At 43.3% G+C, this 15054-nt stretch overlaps 1 protein-coding gene across 5 annotated transcripts in view; it reads right to left on the bottom strand.

The window, feature by feature from the left end:
- Positions 1–12211: 12211 nt before the first annotated feature.
- PSMA8 (proteasome 20S subunit alpha 8) overlaps positions 12212–15054 on the bottom strand; it is a 418402-nt gene continuing 415559 nt past the window's right edge. For 2 of the 5 annotated variants that reach the window (XM_069620937.1, XM_069620939.1), the window contains exon 7: positions 12212–12764. In XM_069620937.1, coding sequence (XP_069477038.1) covers positions 12669–12764 — 96 coding nt within the window. In that variant the 3' untranslated portion in view covers positions 12212–12668. Of the gene's footprint in view, positions 12765–13099; positions 13220–15054 lie in introns of those variants that run through there. The other 3 variants (XM_069620940.1, XM_069620941.1, XM_069620938.1) reach the window with 2 other exon arrangements.

Raw genomic sequence — 15054 nt, 5'->3', positions numbered from 1 at the left:
AGATATTAGTTCCTGTATATTGGGTAATGGGTGTCTGTCAGGAATCACACATTTATTCAACTCTCTCATGTCGACACATATTCTAATTTTTCCTGTGGTTTTCCTAACAATGACCAATGGTGAAACCCATTCCGCTGCATCAATTTTCTCAATTACTCCTTGCATTTCTAATTTGGTTAGTTCCTCTTTGACTTCCTTCTTGAGAGCCAACGGAACATTTCTGAGCTTTTGGGCTACAGGTCTTGATTCCCTTTTAAGCAGTATCCGATGTGAGAAACCTTTTAAACATCCTATTACATCATCTCTAAATATTTCATTCTTTATCTTCTGAATGTCGCCCATGTATGACCCATCGATTTGGTAAACCATTTCATCAGCATTAGGGTCTAACCGGACCTTGAGCGATTTCTGGTGTGTCCAACTGAGAAGTGCAGACTCTCCGCTTTTAGATACATAAATGCGACCACTTGCTTTTCTCCCTTTGAAGTCTAAATTTGCAACGAACCACCCAAGCAATTCTATTCTGACTCCACCGTATGCCTTGGGTTTTACATCAACTTCATGTAAATATTCTGGGCCACATTTCCTCCACATCTCTTCTGGTATCAGCGTATACTTCGCTCCCGAGTCCACCATCATATTGACTGGGAATCCATTCACAACAATTTCAGCTCTGGGGCTCTCTATGTGCGCGTCTTCATCAGTGACCATGAAAACACATTCTTCTCCATCGTCATCATCTCCAATCCAATTAGAGGATTGTTCTTGTTCACCATTTGGGTTGGTCCTACAGCACCTTGCTATGTGACCTTTTCCCCCACACCTTCTGCAAATCATCTTAAGGGCAGGGCATTCCTTATTGTCAGCCCAGTGGCTTGGGCTACCACATCGGTAACATCCTCTTTGTCTGGTCCTTCCTCTACCATCCTGGGGAAACATGCTCCTGTTTTGACGTTCAGCACCTGACATAGACGTCCTCATCACGTCGGGTCTATTCCCTCTCCTAGACTCGACCCTGCCAGGTCTTCTTGCATTGGCTTGGTTGTTGTACACATCTCTACCCTCGAAGGATCTTCGCTGTAAATTGTTGGTGTTGGGTATTGTTCCGTCTCTTTGTGATCTCACTTTCTTTTTCTTGTTGCCTCTAATTATTCCAATTTCTTCCTCTTGATCTGATTGTACAAGACTGATCGATGATTTGACTGACATGTCTTTCATTCTATTCTCTAAGGTAGAAACACACGTTTCTGTGTGCTCGACTTCCTTGGCCAATCTAAGTACAACATCGAGTGTGGGATCATCTTCAGACCAAAGTCTCTCTCTGACCTTGCTGCTCCGACACTCAAGCATGAATTGGTCTCTGATCCTTTCGTCGAGTTGTTGGTTGAAATTGCAATTCCGGGCCATTTTCCTCAAAGCAGTGACATATTGTTCTACAGATTCTTCTTTCTCTTGAACTCGCTTTCCGAATTTGTATCTTTCTAGGATGGTGCTCATTTTCTTGTCGTAATGTTTATTGAGCTTGGCAATGGCAATTTCATACATGTTCTTGTCCCTTGTTTCATCTTCTGTGAGGTCAGGCAAGTCCTCAAATTTCTCTTGGCCCGCTGGTCCTAAACAATGTAATAGTAAAGACTTCTTTCTTTCTATACTGTAGTTCACTCCACAAACTACATGTGCATAATGTTCAAAGGCTTTAAGCCATCGCTTCCAGGGAAGTATAGGTTCACCAATTTCCGGTAGAAACATATGTGGTGGTTGCACTCCTTGCATGGCCATTTTTGATTGTATGTGATCGGTTCAAGGATGCAGCTTAAAATCTGTATTTTGTACAAATTCGAGTTCTTTATGTTCTTCCTTCTTACTGTGAAGAGGAAGAGTGTGAGGAGCAATGAGGATCGCTGAAGGATGTAATGAAGATTATGACGTAGGTAACTGAGTTTATATTTTTATTTTTCTTGAATTTCCACTGTGAAGAGGAAGATCGCGAGGAGTAATGAGGATTACCGAGTACTCGACGCGGAGTACTGTGTAATAGATTTAGGCAGGCAAAGGGTGCACACGGCAGTGGGCGGTGAAGTGGGCGGTGAAAATATGAACAGTGCCGGTGGTTGGGCCCGCCTCCTCTGAGCACGCAATGTTTATAGAGCGTGGGACACGGTGGTGAATGGGCCAGGAGTCAACAGCTGGGGCCCGCCCCCTTCTGAGAGCACGTAGCGCGGTGTGCGCCGGGCGGAGCCCAAAAGCAGTGAATAATTTAACTCGACCGGCAGTCTCTCTCCAAGGATCTTTGCGCGGCCGGGATGAGAACCGCGTTCCTACCTGCGGTGCGGCCGGAGCTCCATCTCAACGGCCACTATTGTGTCTTCTTTTTTTCTTTTATCCTCGTCGCCATTGAAGTAAGGAGGGGCAAGTTAATGAGTTCATATATATTTATTCCGTTAACGTTTTATGGCTATACTTTAAGTTATAATATAAATAAACAAGGGACAACGACGTGTGCGTCTCCTCAGCTCCGCTTCTCCTCCAACTGTCCTTTTCCTCCGTTCCATCCCGTCCTTCCTTCTTCTGCGCGAGCATACTCTCGTGCAGATGCACGCTATACGCAAGGAGGATACTACAGAATGCCAACCTATATGAGACAGGGATTGGAAACAAAGGCCGATTTAGAGTTTAGGAGTACACTGGACAGAATATTGCAACTTCTTTATTCATTTAGAATGAAAAGCGAGACTTTAGTCTTACTGCACACCCTGAATGGGTGAAAAGGCAGGTGAACACCTTGAGATTGCCAAATCTCACTAAAACCAGAATTTGTGAAGACAATGAAAGACTGATATCTAATGAGCATTATAAAAGGTTGAAAAATGTTTGGTATACCACAAAGTTTCTTATTTCTTTGACTTGTCTATTCAATGGATGTTCATCACCACAGTGGCTCCAATGCCAGCTAGAAAAATACTTCTTAATCTTTTTGTCTCATTTTTACTCTGGCCGACATATTCCCAAGTAATACACATCTTCTGTTTTTTAACTCCTTTGTCTGGGCATTAAGTTATTTGGGTATTAACTTTGCACTTATCTATTTTATACTCCCCTTACCAATGCTTGTAGAGTTTTGTATGAGGTTCAGCTTGGCCTGTAAAATAGGGGTACCGAGCAGCATTTTAAAAGAGCAATTCAGCTCCTACTTTATGAACCCTCCGAATTTAGTTGTGGTCTACACTCTGAAGGATACATTTGTATACACTAGACCATTTCATCTGGCCAGGGGTCCTCTAAAAGCATTATTCACTTAAACGTTTCACTTTAAAAAGTCTTTCGTTAGCTAAACAGTCATGGTCAACTTTCCATTTCTACATCAAACCACACCGCCAGCGTCTTTCGATTTCATAACAACCAGCCCTCATTTTCTAAAGGACCATGCCAGTAACCTTTGTCAGAAGTTCTACATTTATAACAATATTTCCCTGCTATCACTCACCACAGCTGGTAATTTATCACTTTGTTTTCTGATAGTCTTCCTCTACTATTGATTGCAAGGGTCTTTCTTGATGGATCGTATACTTATTAGGAAATGTTTTTGAGTCCCTGGTCTGAAATAACAACATGCTTTCTCTACACTGAAGCGACAGATGCTTTTCTGTGCACTTGACCAGTACATCAGACTAAGTTTGTTAGTAATTGTATCACATTGGTACAATGTTTTACTATAATATCCAACAATATTAACCAGTCTTTTGGGATTCTCTCATCTGCTCAAATGTTTCATGATGATATTAGGTTATCATTGACATGATGTTACTCAAAGCTATTGATAGTCTGAACAGTGAGACATCAGCCTCCCTTTTCTATCGAGCACATGTACATTGCACATTTGATTCTATGACATACAGGGACAGTTGCATTCAGTAATCCTCTTACTTCACAAACACGGCTTTTAGGTGGAGGGAAAAGGTATTTGTAAAACCATTGGGGCTGATTTTCAGCAGGACAGAGTGGCTCAAGCTAAGGATGTGTGTGCCTTTCTTTTAGTCATGAAGGTCCATGCAGCAGTTGCATCTTCATATTTTCCATTGCACGTTTGAACAAGCCACTCTGTCCTTTGGTGGACGCCCCTTTAATGAAACTTAAAACGAAGGCAACCTAAATGCAAAAGATGCGGAATAAGGGAAGTGATTGGGTTTGACAAACTCATGAGCGACAGCTGCATCTCTTTTAAACTACAGTGCAGCATAGTTATGAAACGGTTGTAGGTGAAATGGTCGAATCTAAATGGTCGACAGGCCAAATGGTCGACACCAAAAGGTGGACAGGTCAAATGATCTAATTTTTTTGGGGGGGGTCCCCCGCCCAACCTCCTTTTTTTTTGCTAAAAACCACTTTTTTTCCCTAAACGAAAACCTAAAAAAATATATAACTAACAAAAAAAATTAGATTATTTGTCCTGTCGACCAAATTGTGTCGACCATTTGTCTTTCGACCATTTGACTAGACACCTTATGAAACCATTACCCACCACATATAACCATCACATCCTCCACAGGGTTCTTAGAGCTAGCAAGGTGAGATGGCGATCAGTGGATCCAATCATCACAATGCAGATATGCTTTATTTTTAAGCCTGTGCTTTTAGAGATTGGCAGACCACCATGATAAGGTCAGCAATCGGACCTTGGCATGAAGGGATATGAACCATTCTCAGCATGGGATGAGCTGCCTTGCACGATGGAAGCCAGAGCCAGTGCTACCCCAGAGGGGGATGGTGACAGTTGAGAAGGCCACAATTCTCCCCCCCCCCCCCCCAAAGTGCTTGTTTGTATTTGATTATCACCTTGCAACACCCCATACCTCTTCAAACACCTGCTTGCCAGTCAAGTATTTCTCATTTTAGGCAAATGCAAGGCCCAGAGGAGGAGATCTAGCTAAAAGGTGAGGTATTGGTTGGTGAGTGCAAGGGGTACTATGTGGTGATTGTGCTCGTCAATTGGGTGAGAGTAGTAGAGAAAGTGTAGAGTGCGAGTGGAAAGGGATAGTGTGAAAGAGCATGACTGAGGTGGTGTTGGGGCGTAGTTGTGAGGGAGGGGGGGTGTGGTGTGGAGATGGAAGAGCAGTGTGGAGAAGGGGTCTCAACACCCAGAAGGGATTTGGCTAAATCCACACTCCCTCCTTAACCACAGAAGCCAAATGGAGAAGGACCCTCCCATCTTGGATGGCAAAGGTTTTTTATACATCAGAAACCGGTCACTGCGAGGACGCCAACCGTGAGAAGAGGCTTAGGCAGAGGTCGTGGATAAGAAGGAAGGGCCTAATAGGAAAACCAGATGGAGGACTAGGGTAACGAATGGCAGTTTAGTTTAGTTCTTTATGTAAAGCACACCAAGCCCTGAAGCATCTGGGCGCATATCATGCATATACATTTGTTACAAAGTTACATATAAAACAATATACCTATTATACATGGAAAGAGGATATATATATATATATTATACATGGTTCAATACAGTATAGTGGATGCAACAGGTTCATTGAAGTGCAGTACAGTAGGAAGATAGCGAGTGGGCATAGAAATTAGCCAAGTCTCTTGCTCGAAGAGCCAAGTTTTCGCATTTTTCCTGAATGTAAGGTAAGAAGGTTCAGTTCTTAACGTTAAAGGTAAGCTATTCCACAATTGAGCTGCTAGCACAGGGAAGCTGCTGCCTCCTGCTGAACTTGGGGATTTTCAGGCAGTGTGCCTGAGCAGATCTGGTAGGGCGAACTGAGGTGTGGCGTGAAAAATTGTTAGTCGGCTATATCGGCGCTAGGTTCGCGAGACATTTATGTGTGAGTGACAAGATTCTGAATGCAATTCTTTGATTGACGGAAAGCCAGTTCAGGTTGCATCTGGATGCAGAGATGTGATGGGATCTGAGGATGTCCAGTGCTGATCTAATAGCGTTATAAGTCAAGTTTTGATAGGACTAGTGCTCTGGCTATAGAAATGCAATTTGTGGTGGGGAAAAACGGTCTGCACGCCGCGATTAATTTGCAGGTGTAAGCCGTAGAGGATGCTGTCGCATTAATTTGTCTTATCGTGAGTGCAGAGTCGATGTAAATGCCTAATGTTTTCACATCCTTAGAAACCTTGAAGTTACCATCAATATTGAAGGCATTTAACTGTCCGTCTAATCTGTTGAGTTTTGTTTGGGGTCCAAGGAGGAGTAACTGTCTTAACATCATTAAGACTGAGCCCATGCCCAGCCATCCAGGCTTGTATGAGGAGGTAAATGTCGTTAATTGCTTTAGAGTCTGTTGCGTGGTCCCCGGTAGTAGGGATGAGTATTTGGGTGTCATCTGCATCATTTCTGTAGGTGACACACAAATAGTCAAGATCATCGAACAAGGGCTTTGTGAACACATTATATAAAGTGGGGGATGCACAGGATGCTTGGGGGACTCCACAGGTGACTGGATAGCTCAGCCGATGCTGACGGTGCAAAGACCCTCATAGACCTGTTGTCTAGGAATGATTGGATCAAAGCATTGGCTTTGTCAGAAAAGTGTGCCGCTGAAGTTAGGTGGTTGCATAGGACTTTGTGATTTTCTAAGTCAAATGAGGCCGCTGAGTCAATAATATAAGGAGGGCAAGCTTTTAAGTCTTCAATTTGTGTCTTGAGGTCAATCAAGGCTGTTTCCGTACCAGGTTTAGGTCTGAAGTCTGATTGCCTGAGACCAAGGAGGTTGTTAATTTCAAGATGCTCTCGAAGCTGCAGGTAAGCTGCTCTGTCCAAGACTTTCAGTAGAAATTGAACCGTGGTGATCGGTCTATAGTTGGTGGGGATGCTTGGGTCTAGAGTAGTTTTTTTTTAGTAGGGGTAGGACCCATGCCTCTTTTAGATTGGGTGCTTGTATTGAAAGAAGCGTTAATTAGTGAGGTGATGCAGGGAGCTAGTTTTTTGGCTGCTTCTTTAATGATGGGAGCCAGACAGATGGCCCCCTGACATCTTGAAGGTTTTAATTTAATGATTATGTCCTCGACTTCTTGGATAGAGAGAGGAGATAAGTTAAAAGGTTTGTAGGTATTCAAGTCAGGAGCCAATGGGGTGGGTTGCATTTTGTTAGGCGAGAGACTCCGTTTTTTTAAATTCTATTTTGTCTTGTAGCATAGTTATTTTATCCAATAGTGCTTTCTGAATGTTAGTGCACCGGGTGATATCTTTTGTACAAGTGTCCGGTGGCACCACAGGGGTTTCCAACGATAAGTATGTTGAAGAGTTCCTTGGTACTCGATTTGCCTCTAGTTATGCAGTCGTATGTGGTTTTTCTTTGCCTGGTGTATAGCCTCTTTGTAATTAAGAGCTTCTATAAAAAAAAAATTTGTGTCTTTGTTGGGGACTATGGGAAGACTCTTCCCCAGGGCTTCAGCATTTCTTGATTTTGGGTAGTGATCTGAGGTGCGGAGTGAACCATGAGTTGAGAGGTGACCGGGGTTTGGCTTTGCAAGGTTTTAGAGGTACTATGATATTATGGCATTGAGTAAGGTATGGTTGTAGATGTCGACTAGGACAGCGGGGTATGAGTGTGAGGTTGTGGTGTTTATGATCAGCTGCAACAAGGGTAGAAGTTTCTCAACTGTTATTTTGCTATCATTCCTTGTGGGTATGGGTGGCGAGAGGTTCTTATGATTAGGCCGAGTACCTTCCTTTACGGTGAATGAGATAAAGTGATGATCCAAACAGGCACATGGAGTGTTAGAGAGGATGGTTATGTTGTATTTAATGTCGCATACCTATCTAGAGTCCTTCCTTTGTTATGTGTCGGTTCATTGATACGATGTAGAAAGCCTAGTTCCGAAATCGTATTAGCGAAGGATTGCACATTAAGATCTTTAGGGTCTTGGAAGCCTAGGTTCAGATCACTCATTAGTATAAAATAATTTGGGATCTTGGCTTAGTAGTAGTCGCGAGGAGGAGCGTAATGTCTTTCTCGAATGCAGTTAAATGCCCCAGAGGTCTATATAGGAGGTGGATGGTAATCGTTGTGGATGCAGTGATGGGTAGTTTAATGGACAGTAGTTCAGCTGAGGGAATAGATTGATTAGGTACGAGCCTAAGGCCTAAGCAACACCCCCGCCTTTGGCTAGATTAGATGCTCTGTCGAGGCAGATACTTGTCTGGAACGGCTAGGGACAGTGAGGGCCCTGCCGCCGCATGGAGCCACGTCTCTGTAATTGCTAAGAAGTCCAAGTCGTGGGACATTATGAAATTGGTAATATCTAAATGCGTCAGCAGGCAAGGAACTGGCATTGATGAGAGTGCCCTTGAGCTGAGTGGTAGCAATCTTCTGCTTACAATTAGAGTGTGCAATATTTTCCCTAGGTGAAGTGGCAGGGTTTGCTTTATACTTGGTGATGTCAGCTATTTTGGTGATGTGTTTAGAGTTGGGTGAGGGGTAGGCTGGCGAGAATCTGGAGCCTAGTCTTAAATTTCTACTTTTCAGTGAGTATTGCTGGTTTGGGGTGAGTTTTGTGGCAAATTGGTTAATCCATTGGGCTGGTGCGATGACATAGGGATTACTTACCGTAGGTAGGGTGGAGAGCAGAGTTTTGAGTACTACTTGACAGCAGGGATGTAGAAATGCTGATGGTGGTATGCCGTCTGATGATGGTAGTCTCTGTGACATGTATAGAGAAATGAAAGGATTCTTGGGCAACATATTGGGGTCGTGATTGGGAAGCAACAGGTTATTCCTAGCATCATTAGTGGCCCTGGCGGTAAGGCGCAGGGAGCTAAGCAGCAATGGAAGGTATGACAAGAAAGCGACAAACAGGCATGACTAATCTAGCCAAGTGTTGTACTTGGGTTAACGATAGGCTATCATCAGCGTTTCGTGTACTAGGCTAGGGCAACAGATTAACAGCGAGTCTGAAACTACAGTTTTAAGTGTTGGCGTGGGTTACAAAAACATTACATTGACTCGCTGACTTGTTCAAGAGAACATATTCAAGTGATCTTGTTCAGTGAAAATTGCGCGTGACAGTTAAAGGTAAATACCCGCATACAATATACTTCAATACACGTGAGGCAGATGACAACTGAGATACACAAAGAATCTCATATGCCGCAAGATAGAGTGCAAGAGTGCCAAAGTATACATAATAGGTAATCAATAGGCACAGAGTGTAACAGCAATGATCGCTACAAAACAATGTGATGGAGGGGCAACCAAGTATGTGAGACCGTGTGGTTGGCTTGACTGTTGTCAAAGATCTAATAATGGGGGAAAGGTAGCTCAGTAACCGCGTCAGCGTGAGTCACAGTATTACACCAAGACGCAGTGGATAGGGGAACTAGGGGATAGTATAGGCAAATACGAAGGCAGTTGAGTGTTAAGTAAAGTCTTGGGCATCATAGCTATGAAAAACAAGTTCCCAGTTAAGCTAGAGGTACAGGCTGCTAGCTTTGCTGATGACCAATGACAATGAAGAGGGTGATGCATTAGTAGTTGAATGCGAAGAATGGGCAGTGTGAGCCTTGCTTACCCAAATGTTCATCTGCGGCAGACTGTGGCGTTGGAGGTGGCATGGGCAGCATAGCACGGCCTGGCAGCGATGTTACAGCCCGGACAGGCCCTTAGAAAGCGGACGGATTCCCACTGATGGTGGAGCTGGCGGGCATATAAGGGGGCCACCAACCAATTAGAGTATAGAATTCAAACATATGCGCATGTCTCACGGGAATAAGCTACGTGCAACGTGGCCATTGCGCACGTTGCCTAACAATGGAAGAAAAAACGCCGTGTAATATCAAATGCGGCTGTGTGGCACATAAATCACGATATTCAGATTGCGGAGTTGCTTCAATGCAGCCGATCACAATAATAACAACGATCTGCAATACTTCCAGGAAAGTGGCGCGAACCTTCCATCCAATCTCACCGTGCGGTGCAGTTAGGTCTGGGCGAGCGCTTCTGAGGAGGCACGAAGTAGATGCTGGGAGGAGAGGGCCCCATAGGTATGGGAAGTATAGTGAAATGCAAACCTGCATACAGCCTAAAGTCCTATTCATCTCACTAAGACTAATAGTCACTTGTATTAACAACTCTTAATTGTAGCAAAGGCCCACCACATGAACTTTTGAGGATAAACCCTGTTTAACTGCATAAGCAGACAACCTGCAAGCAACCCAACTTACCTAGTGCATTAGGTTGAGCCATCAGCTAGCAAGCAGTTTCTAAATAACTTGACATATGCAACAAACAAAGCAGGAGCAACTCATTTTGACTTGTTTTCAGTGCATTTCATAGTCATGAGTCTCTTTAAACAGACGGTTCATCGCAGGCTACTTCCATGAACGAGGTACTGTGACTTAGGCAGTGGAATTTCTATAATAGAAACTAATACGTTTGTATGATGTGTCATGCCAAGTACGCACACGTAGTATAATACATCCAAAACTAATCAAATATAAAGTTACTAATCTTTGGCATAACATACAATGTGGATTCGTTGTACTAGGCATGTGGTTTGCTGCGTTCCTCACAGCTGAGAACTTGTGTCAATGCGCTTTGAGTGCAGCAAACCATGAATCACCAATTCCGCATAATTCTGCATGTATGAGACGCAGATCAATAAGCTGCCGGTTCATATAGTCTGGAGGTACAATTCTTTGGACTGCCAGTTTAGGGGTATAAAAGTGCAGTTCAGTGTGCACAGAAGTGCCAAGCAAGGAAACGCCAGTTTGGCATGATCTGGAGGGCCAGGTGGCACCAAGCTGCCTGTGCCTTGCCATGCGGTGTATGATAATTAGCAGTAACCGGCAGGAGTGCCTGACTAAAGCAGAACCGCCAGGAGATCTAGGTATTCTAATTCATGGCCCTGTACTTCCACGGTTTATCAGCCCTTTTGTGATGAAAATGTACACCGGACCTCATGCCCTACCACCCCTAAAATCCTGACAAGAGGTTGGTGGTAGTAGTCCAGAGAGGGGAGTGCATGACTGCAGAGGGGGGGATAGAAGTGGTGGGGAGAGTGATTGGAGGGAGTAGGCGGAAGTAGCATTGAAGGGTAGAGGTAGACTGTAAAAGGAGAAAGACCTCAGAGGCACAGAAAGAAAATGTAGTATGAAGGAAGTGAGAAGGTGAGTGGATTTGGACGCAGGAGAGTGGCAAGGGGGAGATAGTACTACGAGACAGGGAGAGGAAGATCAGGGTGTGAAAAGAGGGATAACAAGTCGGGATAGAGTGTCTGGAAGGCGCACCCTGATAACTCCCCCTTAGAACTAACAATGTGGATAGGGTAGGCTCAGCTTAAAAAGACCCTGGCAGCTTAACAGAATAAGGCAATGCCTTTAGGCCCTTACTGACAGCCAGTTACAAATTAAACAGTAGGGAGGGGGGGGTTCAATAAGCTCTAGATCCTAACTTGGGGTGGAAAACACTCGGTCGATAAAAGAGTAAGATATGGCCCCTTGTGCCCAGCCTAATTGTTCAATAAAAACCAATGAACAGTCTCAGAGTTGTTCTTTGGGCCACATGTCATCACAATAGGCAACATCCTCTGCAAGGGTGATGCATGCTTAACCTCCACAATTGTACTGCCTGTAGCTCCCTGGCCTGAGGAACTAACCTGCCTGCGGTATGTCTCTAGTGCTCCTCTCAGCTATAACCCTTTTGGACGCTAATAACGTTGCGTTTCCATGAATAGGCAGGGGGGGGGGGGGGGTTGGGTAATGTCTGTTCCAGGTGTGGGTTGGACGGTGCAGGCAACTCCACGTGTGCAGGGGCACTCTGGCCACGTTACAGCGTGCATGCTCACAGCTTCAGTGGACAGATAACCATGAAGTATTGGCCTCTAGGTGAACGGTCAACTTTCCCTAGCTTTCTCAACAAAATCAAATGCAATGCTCTTGTAAAATGAATGAGGCAACAAAACAACTTGCAATGTCTAGAATTGTATCTTCATACGCATAAAAAACAAGAGGAAACATGTTCACCATATCAGCCTCATTATGGGCCAAATGTGGAACAATCCTCGTGATAACGAGGAGGTACTTAAACTGTGAGAGAATGCTTTTATAGATCTTTTTAGAAGGTGGGAGACTGGTGCAAGCATAAGATTTTTAAGGAGCAGTAAACACCTAAGAGTTCCATTTGATTTCCCCAGCAAACTGTACATGCAGAAACATCAAGAAGATTAAGGCAGTCTTTACGCTGTCAATGAACTGAAACAAAAGTCCACATATCCACCTTAAGGAACCAGTGGATGCCATTTGAATTTAATACAAAAATAGGATGAAAAACCATTTCAATGTACAAAATAAAGAAAGGAAGGAAGAAATGACAAGCCATCAAGAAGCTATAGTTCCAACGCATATCCGTAATAATGGTGCCAAATTCTAAACATGCAATTAAACAGGTAACTTGTTGAAAGAGTAACCAACTTCAAAACTTGTAAACAAAAAAAAATACAAGTCTGTAAGCACACACACGGTGTTATGTGGAAATAGACATTATTGGAACCGTTTGATAATGGGGTCTTGCACATCTTGTTTCATTCGAGGTAACACAAACATTGATCTGCTCATACAAATCACAGTTAATTCACAAGCAGTAGAGTATGATGCTACCAAAAACACTTTAAATAGAATAATGAAACATGACAGTTGTAAAGAAATCCCCAATTTGTGACAATCAGACACTTTTCTTTTGTTTCTTCTTCTCGGAATCCTCTTCCTTTTCTTTTTCAATTTCTGCAACCAGGGTTTCTATTTCTTTGGCATCAAACATCTGAAACAAACAGTATTTGTAAATATATCATGAGTGCATCGCGTGTAGTGAAGTCTAGCCATGTAATTACGTTCAGGTTTACACACCATCTACATGAGTGTTCTGCCCTTCAGTGGCAAGAACCCAGCTCCTTTTTTTCAAACAAATCCTCAAACTTGCCCATATTCTCCAGAGCAGGAAAATTCAGGCGATGCTGGCTCACCTCAAGTACTTCAGAAAATTGTTTGTCTCTTGGCGAGGTTTCCATAGCCAAAGGCTCAGATATTTAGGCTGGGTCTCGTCAGCAGCACCTATTTGTAATCCCACTAACCTTACAAGGACCATGATAACTCCAGACCAGAGGGCCTCATCTTGGAACTCACTCACTGGTACTGCTCCCAGTCTATAATTTCCAGGTGAATGCTCCGATTCCGTCCAACGGTTTTGGCTGTGCACTTGAGTAAAAATGTGACTCTCTATGGGAAAATGAATGGGGACTAGGCTGAAAGCTTCTTTATAACTTTATTTTTTAACAAACCTTCCCCAGATTTCCAGTCAAAGGGGGTAGCAGGGAGTGGGAGAGTACAATTTTGTTTGTTTACAAAAGTTCATCCAAACCCATATAAGTTAATAGCAATTCATTTATCACGCTTCCTATGACCTCAGTTCTCAACTTAACTATCGTGCAGCGACTGCAGCTCTATCATATATGGGATAAAGTACCCACTATAGTTCCTTATAAGGATATTGCAAGCCACTGAGGAGTTCTGTGACCAAATAGTGGAACGGGCCAAAGGTCAAGGAAATCCGACAAGACTTGCAATATCCTTTTTATGAACTTTACGGTGTATTTTATTCCTTATAATATATGGCCACACAGTCATCCCATTTAATAACTGGCCTCTTGCTTAATCTAATTTAAGAGATCTTTAATTTGCTGATCCATATAATCAATGTTGGATCAGTTATGATTAAAAAAAGATAAGATGCAGCTTTTAAGTTTAAAGATTAAGCAGTTTACTAAAATGCATTAAAACGTTCACATATTGGGTTTAAAAGTACTAACATGATAGTTTTTCTCACATATGATACATTTCAAAAGGGCACAGTTAAACATTCTACCATAAATAGTTGCTTGTCATTCATTTAATGGCTGTAAAGTGTCACAGAAAATGATTTTACAAACAAGGAATTTGACAAGCTTGTCACGGCTTAAGTGCTGCAGCGATCTCTGGAATTCTGTTCTCTGCTGGCTCAAGCAGCAGGCATTGTGACGCAACAACTGAAGCGTAATTGTGGTTACAGAGCATGTATAGGGAGGCGACTTAAGGGATTCCTAGGAGTCATAGGAAATCCGAAAATTCTATTGCTCATAACTTGACTTGCAGGGCTGTTTTGGCTGATATTTCCCAAATAAAGGGCGTGTCATGTTGCCCCTTCCACCCCGCAAACTGGACATTTTGGGAAAGACTCATAAAAAAATGTAAAAAGTTGTAAAGAAATCCAAAAATGTTATTTTCAGCCTGTTCCCATTCATTTCCCATAGAGAAAAAGTAACATTTTGGGAAAGCCAAAGTGCAAAAAATGTTGGGCAGATTTGGACCAAACAAGGAACAATTTGGGCACGAAGTGTTAACTTGATTTCCATGACAGATGTGTGGTAAATCCGTCCAATAATTTTTAAAATATTGGACGGGGTAGTAGGTGCCCCCTGCTCCCAAAAATAGCCATCTCCCAAGGTGCTTTGCAGCAGAGGTTTTTTCAGAAATGTGAATCCACTTTTCTTTGCTCAATGCAAGTGATTACTGGGGTTATGCTAGGGGAATGCAAGACTGAAAACTGCTAAAAAAACCTAGTTGGATGAGGAAAAAGGATGCATTTGCACCAGGCTAGAGGTGGGGAATGGGGAAAGAGGATTCAGTAACAGTTCAGACATTTTCAAAAAATAAAAATCAGGGAATACCGGGGGAATCTCACGAGCTTCCCACGACCCACTAGGAAAAGAAAATGCATCACACAAACCAAAGAGTAAATGGAGGTAATGGGAGAGTGACAGGGAGGGAGCAAACAGCTGAGGGGTGTGGGGTGACCATGGAAAGAGGAAGTGGGGCACGTGGGTAGTGCATGTGAGGACTGGGAAGAGGTTTTGCTTTTCAAGTGTTATTTGGGAAATATCAGGGGAATACTGGGGGAGATCCCGAGGCATGGCTAGTTCATTGTTGTTATCACGGGAATTCTGTGGAAATCTGAAAACAGGGGGGGGGGGGAGAAAATTGTACACCTACAGTGATCATATCTGCTAGACCGATGG

Source organism: Ambystoma mexicanum, chromosome 5q (assembly GCF_040938575.1).
Source record: "Ambystoma mexicanum isolate Mex_15411 chromosome 5q, UKY_AmexF1_1, whole genome shotgun sequence".
NCBI lineage: Eukaryota > Metazoa > Chordata > Amphibia > Caudata > Ambystomatidae > Ambystoma > Ambystoma mexicanum.
Note: the sequence above shows the minus strand (reverse complement) of the source record. Positions and strands in the feature narration are given on the sequence as shown.